General features: G+C 53.0%; 1 protein-coding gene across 1 annotated transcript in view; it reads right to left on the bottom strand.

Annotated features, from left to right (window-relative positions):
• Positions 1-1,746: 1,746 nt before the first annotated feature.
• KLF13 (Kruppel like factor 13) overlaps positions 1,747-7,862 on the bottom strand; it is a 51,012-nt gene continuing 44,896 nt past the window's right edge. The window contains exon 2 of the mRNA XM_045448889.1: positions 1,747-7,797. Within this exon, the coding sequence (XP_045304845.1) occupies positions 7,508-7,797 (290 nt within the window). The 3' untranslated portion in view covers positions 1,747-7,507. The remainder of the gene's footprint in view (positions 7,798-7,862) is intronic.

Here is a 7,862-nt window from a genome sequence, read left to right as displayed (position 1 = left end):
CACACTACTTATGTGCTGTTTATGCCACACGCAGTACTGCATTGTTTTTTTTTTTTTTAAGTTTATTTATTTTAAGAGGGGGGAGGGGCAGGCAGAGAGGGAGAGAGACAGAGAGAGAGAGACAGAGAGAGAGAGTCCCAAGCAGGCTCTGTGCTGTCAGAACAGAGCCTGATGTGGGGCTCAATCTCAGGAACCATGAGATCATGACCTGAGCCAAAATCAAGGGTCAGTCATTCAACCTACTGAGGCACCCAGGTGCCCGTCATTGCATTGGTTTTTTAAACACCAGGAAAATCTATCGCTTGAACATTTTCTTCCTTCTATGCTACTGGGTGCCTCTCAAGGTCTCAGGACACCCCTAGGACTTGAGATGGAGGCTTCCTGAATGCCAGGCCCCCATCTTCTGGAAAGGAACACCAGAAGGAACCCAAAACTTCTTGCAAACCTCAGCAGCGATGTCACAACTGATGGCTGCATTTGCCCCCACCCTGTTAATATTTATAAAGCATTTGGGCTCCTCTCAACACACACCTATTTATGGAAGTGAATCTATTCAGCTTGCCACAATCAGGGAGTTCCTGAGCAAAAAGGAACAGTCTCTGAGAAGGCAGAACGATCACTTTCCTGGGAAAATCCTCCGACCAAGACTGGGCTCTGTCTCCATATTAAAAGTTTTTTGTTTGAAAACAAGCCCTGTTTTCCTAACAGGTGTCAGTCCCCTAACAGGGACTTCACAGCTCCTCCTCCTAATCTATGCTGCAGAAAAGATTTTATCAGGAAACACCTGCCAGTGTAGATGTTTTCCAGGTTTAGGAAAAATCACCTTTGATTGACTGCAGTGCTTTTCGTTATTACTATTTTCCATATCGTGTTTTCATGTGTTCTCTCAACAATAGGCGATCACGTAAGAATCAGGCACAGACCCGGATTCAGTCCTGGATGAGAACCTGGCTGGGGGCTGCGACGGCAGGGCTGCACCTGCACCTTCCCTCCATGCTCTTCGGGCACAGGTCTGGGGCCCATCTCTTCCCACCAGCTACAGGCTTTATACTGCCTGCTATGGAAATGCCCTGATTTGGGTGGTAAGGGAGCAGCCAGGGGTGCTTAATTATCACAGGAGACTTGAGTGAGCTCTGGTATCAACACATACCATGCCAGTCCCCAGCGCCCCAGACCTGGCACTTGTGGCAGTGTGCTTTGGGGTCCGTTCCCACAGCCAACCTCAGGGTCTTCTGTGGCTGCAAACAGGTCACTCTTTGGGCCCTGGGCAGGGGCAAGGGGAGCAGGCAGCCATCTGGCTGAGTGACAGTGTAGTCTGACAGACTTTCAGACCCTCGGAGGGCAACTGGAGTTGAGAAATGGGGCTGCTGCCCTGGGGAGCAGGTGTTTATGGGGGGGGGGGGGTTCTAGGGACCAGCACTATGCCCCGCTCAAGGTCCTGTCATCACTGCCTCCCTGGGGTCTACCTTTCTCCTTGATGCTCTGAAGGATGGAATTGTCAGGCTGAGCTTTTTGTGGGGGAGGGAGTAGAGTTGAGGGGTGGGAATGTGATAAGCTGAAATAGGCAGGGGATAGCCAGAGGGGCACCCACTTTCTGCAAAGCCTTCTATTCTATAAAAGGCCTACAAAGCTCAGGGTCGGTTACTGCCCCTCAGGCAATTACATACAGCTGCTGGAGTTGGTCCATTTTGGTCCCTCCCCTCCCCCACCCCGGCCTCTCCAAGGAACCAGCTCTGGCAAATAAAATAATGAATCATAAATTTTATTTCAAAATGTAAACGTCACTAAACATGCATACACGTTAAAACAATAAAATTTACAATTTAGTTAATTTTTTTTTCTTTTTGCATAGGACATCATTACAATATAGAATCTATGCCATACAAAATACATACAAAGTTTTATCCGAGCAAGCCAAGGCCAGATTGGGAACTGTACAACTGTAATACTTCACTGTAGTGATCCAGGAAAGATGAAACGTGGCCTTCGGAAGCATGGTGTGGTGCTGGTTAAAAAGAAAAAAAAAAAAGTTCCTACAGAAAAGGAAAATGTGTGCTCCATGGAAATGGTCTTGGACCCTTGGATTCTGCCTTGGGATTTTGGCAAACGATTCCAGAGAAACTCCATCAATGGCTTTGGATGGGGAAGGGGTCATTTGTGTGGGTCTGGGGTGGCTGACTCATGCACCCAACATATCCACACAAGTTATTCCTGGTTCTGTGGGAACCACGGCAAGCCCCAGGCCCCACAATGCATAGCTCGTGCTGACGCCGTTGAGCCCTTGGGATCCCCGGCACTAGGCACATGGACTCTCCGGGCTGAGACTAAAGAGCAAAGCCACCCACCCACCCATGGGCACCCTGACCAGGAATGGCCACCACACTGCTCCCCAAGTGGTGTCTGAGCCGCCCTGGGAAATGACCCTCTCACCCCACACAGAGGGCAGGCTGGGGAGGGATCCAGCCGGTACACCCAGCCCTTGTGCTCTGAGTGGGAAGGAAAATCTTTGACCAGACCTGTGGCTGTCTTGCAGGCATTCAGCTCACACATACTTGGGTTTCTAAGTGAGCGTGTACAGCATCCTGTCAATGTGTCACTAGGAAGCTTCCCTTGAGCCCTAGGAGAAAGCTGCTCCTGTGGTCCACTCCCCTCCCATCCTGTTCATCTTTAAATAAAAGTAGTAAGGTTTTAAAGCTGCATAAGAAGGGAGAGGCTGGGCAGGGCCAGCTGGACGCACTGCCAAGTCCAACATTGCTACAGGGGGTCAGTAGAAACCAAGAAACCAGGTATGGCCCCTCTACCCTCATGGATCCGGGGCTCACAGCTCCCACCACCGAATCCAATCTTCTAACCAGTGAGGGACAGGACAGTGGGTGGGGGAAGGGCCTCTCCCTAAATGACACTCAGGCATTTATCAGTAGTAAGCTGGATTGTACATCCAAATTCTGGTACAAAATTCTCTGGAATGTGTCTTGGACAAACCTTCGAAACCTAACCTTAGAATGAGGAACATCAGTCATAGAGGCAGGCTTTTCCCAGGGCAACCCTGCATTCATAAAGTGTTAGCCCACACCCTCCATTTTAGCTTTGGAAAATACGGCCACCAGAATCGCATATGCAATCTTTGGATAGCAAAAAAGATGTGGGTGACCTACAAAGCATTTCTTACTGGTCTCAATGTGGCCAATACATCAGACACTTTAAACCTTCCAGCACTGTGTTTTTGACTGAATGACTTTGTAAAAATGGGTTTAAAAAAAAAAAATCCATGATACCTGCCAGAAGTCAAAATCATCAGGTAGCCTGGTAAACAAGCCCAAATCAGGAGTCAGAAAACAAGGGGATGCTATTGCTCAGATCACGCTTTCTTGTTAGGTGGCACTCCAGCTTGCTGAGGATGAAGTCCCCAAGGAGTGCTAGGACCCTGTGCAGTCCACCTTAGCACCTGCTTCTGGCAAGAAAGAAGGGTGGGTCTTCTGAAGACTGGGCTGGGCAGCAGAAGGCTCAAATGGAGACCCCAGTTCTGCCACACTCCTCTTGGGACCCTAGAAAGCCACCAGCCCTCTCTTCATGTCCCAAAAAGTGGGCTGGGGGCCACCTGTGGCCTGTCTGTCCCTATCTTTGAATCACCTTCCACTGGTCTGAGCGGAGAGCCAGGGCATGGTGAGATCTGGGGACCCCACTGCCACTGATGTTTGCACCTGGAGGCTGCACCGTGGCGAATCCTGCACCTGCCCGGTTGCATGGCCTCAGAATAAAGGGTGGGGGGGTGTCCTGCACCTCAAAGTGCCATAAGTGGGGGTGTAGTGGGATGCAGGTAGGGCACCTCCAGGACTATATTCCCATCAAGGGCATCACTGCCTGTTCCTACATAGCACCCTACAGAAGAGGACCCAGGGCCCTTTGTGGAAACGGCTGTGTTCATCTGTTTCTTTCTGGATGGCTGTAGGATTCAGTGGGCATATGGGGAGCCAACAACTGGTCCCCTAACATGGCTGATGCAAAGAGGGGCTTTCTTATTTGGGATGTGAGCTAAACACCAGCCTGCTGATGGTTGGGTCCAGGGTCCCTTTTAGGACTTTTTGGAGGGGAACTCTTCCTTTGTTCAGGCATCCTTCATCTTGAGACCTCTGCCCCCTTGGCCTTTGAGAACAAGTCTGCTACAAAATAAAGGTCTGAGTTTTCACTAGTATTTCTAGGAGTCCTATGGGTTCCTCAATCACACTGAAGCCGGGCAAGCATGGCCATAAACCAGAAAAATGAAAGACCCTGAAACAGACCCAGGCTGGGAAGACATTCTACATTTCAGAAGAAAATGCAGGTTGTTTCAAGAGGGTCCACCCCTTTCAGCGGGGGCCCAGGGGGGCCAGCTTTCCAAGGTCCACCGCCCCCTTCCACAAGCACTCATTTCATGATGAGATGCCAGTGAGAGCCCATTTAAATCTCACCAAGGTTCATGGATTTTTCCCACCCTTCAAGTGAGATGAATTTTAGCCCCAGATGAGTTGGCATGGTCCGACTGGAGCCCCAGGCCTAGTGCCCAGGGGTGCCAGGCGGGAATTCTCTCCAGGTGCCCTAAGTCAGCAGAGCAGTGCCCATCTCCCAGGCCAGGCCCCTAGAGGAAGGACCGCACCCTGCCATTAGACCAGCACTGCTTTGGGAACGAAGACACACTCATTTGCCAAAAATAGCCAATGCCTGCATATTTCTGTTTTAAGGCAATGTTACCCTTCCATCTATCCGACGGAACAGCCCTGGGTCATTTAGAGGAAAAATTAAATTAAGTGCTCTCTTTGGAAACAGCAAACACCCGCTTTCCCTCCCCCACCCCCCACCCCACCTCTAAAACAAACCAGCTCTTCTTTTATTCCAAGATGACTGGGTTTAGAGTCCTTACTCCCCTTCTTATGTGCAGACAGAAGTGGGGTTAGAAACCCTCCTTCTGAGATGCCAGTAGGCAGATCACAAGGAGACTCTCGGCTCCTCCAGAGGACAGCATTTTGGCCTCCCAGAGACCCACAGCCTCCTCTCTCTGCCTTCGGGGACCCGTGGACGGTGAGCACACCAAAGGACTTTGGAATAAAATTCCTGAACCTGGAATGTGAGTTCCTGAGACATGAAATGTATTCAGAGTGTGGCTTTCTCTGCCTCACACGGAAACAACTTTGGGAGGGGCCTCTGAGGGCCTTCCGGGCCTCACTTTGGAAATGGGCAGGAGGATTTTTCACACTGAGCACTCAGAGCGCTCTTCTGTCCAGGTCTCTACAGGATATTCCACCCTCTCTCCCAGACCAAATGCAAGCAGGCAGCCCGAGTAGGGCCCAGCAGCCAGGGCAGTGAGCTCTGCACCCGATCCCCTGGCCCTGCCTGGCTTCCACCCACAGCAAGAACAATGCTACTGCCCAACCTGGTACCTAACATGCTACTTGGAAGCCACCACCATGCCACCCGTCAATCCCAGATGACACACAGTGGAGTTAGAAAGGGGCACCCAAGTGCTGTCAACAGCAGACTGCCACCCTTGTGGTCACTATGGACGAAGGTGCTGGCCCAAAGCAATGGCCACAGGCTGTGAGCACCAGCCAGGCCTGGGTGTCTACGGCTTCTCTGTGCTGCACCCCATGCCGTGACAGGGTGAGGGTGGAAGCAGGGTGGTCACAACCAAGGCACTCTGGGCCCAGGAAGCCCATCTACAGCCCTCTGAGGTCCCAAGGGTCATTCCTCCTCACCAAAATGAGCAGAGGTCTCTGCAAGATACCCCAAGTCCACCCCAAACCCACCCCCCACCCCAACACACACATACACACACACACATACACACATACGCACTGTCCTGGGGGCTTGTATTTACAGGCCCCAAATCTCAGGAGGAAGGAAAGGGTGGTGCCTGGGCAGCACTCAGGTGGAACCTCCAAATGTCTGCAGAGGAGCAGCACGCTGGAGCCCAGCCTGACTGCCTCACCAGGGCTCAAGGTTGGGGCTCCACAAGAAACTGCTCAGCTCTCTGCTCCTCCTCCCCTGGCAGGAGAACGCTGGCGATGGAGCCCCCACAGCCCTAATGTGCCACAGGCAGGGTGTGGGCTGAGGCCTCCCAGGCAGAAGGGGAGAAACGGGAGGGAAAGGGAGAAGTCCAGGGGGTGCAAAGCTCATGGAGAAGCTGGAGGTTTGCTAATTCTGAGCTGGGAACACAGTGGGTCTGAGCAAAGTATTTCCCACAACTTTCTGTCTGGTGTTCCCTGGGGAGCAAACAGAATGCACGTTCTCTGACAGCATTTCCCATAACATCTGCTTCACCACTCCCGTAAAGTTCCAAGTCACAATGTTCCGGTCTCTTGCTACAGAACTGTCTCTGTGAAGCACTGAGCGATGCCGCATGCACGACCACACACACGGGGCCTCTGGCAAGGTGGCCCAACAACCTTCCCCATTGTTTCCAACAAAGGTGTCTTGATAGCAGGACGGGTCCAGGAGAACACAGGAACTGGAGGCACCAGAGACACTTTCAGACATCTTTGAAAACACCAGGATTCGTAGCCTCTATTTTCCAGTCAGAGAACATGATAAAAGTGAGAGGTCCCCATGTACCTTCTTCAGGACACAAACTAGCCGGTGTCCCTGTGCAGGGCATGCGCCTCAGGCAGGCCAAGGGTGGGGCAGGTGTGGCCCGGGCCCTGTTGCATTAGACTTCTGATGGTGCAGTGGTCTGACTGGCTGGGGCTTGCACCTCTGCTCCCAGTGCTGAGAGGCCCAGAGAGAGGCTCCTGGAGGCAGGGACAGGGAGACTGGCAGGGCCCCGCAGAGGGTGGGCGCCTCTGTGGTCTCCCCAGGTGGAGTGCTTCTTTCGCCCAGCACAGCTTAAGGCATCCCTCTGAATCATCTATGTCCTGAGCCCGGCCGGGCTTTTGGGGCAGAGGCTGGCGGCTGCGTGGAGACTTGGGGCCCCCTGCTGAGGAATCTGGCCTGGAAGCAAATGTCAGCGACCACATCCGCTCAGAAATGACTGACGGACTAACCCCAGGGCCAGACACTGAGCTCCACCTGCATTGCTCAGTCTTTGTCCCCAGTGTGTTCCCGAACCTAACAGAAAACTCCAGAGTGCAAATCTATGTACAGAATAAGGCGGCAGGAAGGGGGTGTCCTCACTGACCTCGTGGAACATGTCCATCCCTGAGAAAGGGGGGGAGGGGTTCAACACCACTGAATCTCACCTTTGTGGGTATGTTTATTGTGCAATTTGTGGATGGTGTTTTTTGAAAATTTTTTGTTTCGTTTTTTTACAAATTCACTTTGACACCTGAGGTGAAGAAAATTGTCTGTTGTGTTGTTGTTTTGACTCCAGAAAGTTCTTTCTTTCTCATTACAAAAGGAAAAGACACGGCATCACAAAAGGAAGGGCGAGCATATCTGCTCATGGCTGTAGTAGGGGCGGAGGGTCCTCGCCAGCCAGGGGTGGGCGGGGCCCGCGGAGGGGTGGGCGGGGCTGTGCTGCGTCGGGCGGTGGCCGCGCTCAGGGCGAGCTGGCCGGGCTGATGGTGGGGCTGCTGGCATCGGAGCGGCTGTAGTCGCTGAGGGAGCCGGTCCGTGAGCCCCCGCTGCGCCGCTGCAGCATGCCCGGGTGGAAGTTGGCATGGCGGCGTGCGTGCTTCGTCAGGTGGTCGCTGCGCATGAAGCGCTTCTCGCAGATGGGACAGCTGAACTTCTTCTCGCCTGTGTGTGTGCGGTAGTGCCGGGCCAGCTCGTCGGAGCGCGCGAACTTCTTGTTGCAGTCCTGCCAGCTGCAGGCGAAGGGTCTCTCACCTGCGGGGCGACAGGGCAGAGCATTAGTCACCGGTCCTGGCCCTGCCCTCCACGCAGCCTGCTCC

Source organism: Leopardus geoffroyi, chromosome B3 (genome assembly GCF_018350155.1).
Source record: "Leopardus geoffroyi isolate Oge1 chromosome B3, O.geoffroyi_Oge1_pat1.0, whole genome shotgun sequence".
In the NCBI taxonomy this organism is placed as follows: Eukaryota; Metazoa; Chordata; class Mammalia; order Carnivora; family Felidae; genus Leopardus; species Leopardus geoffroyi.
The sequence above is the reverse complement of the archived record's forward strand: the minus strand, read 5'-3'. Positions and strand labels throughout refer to the sequence as shown.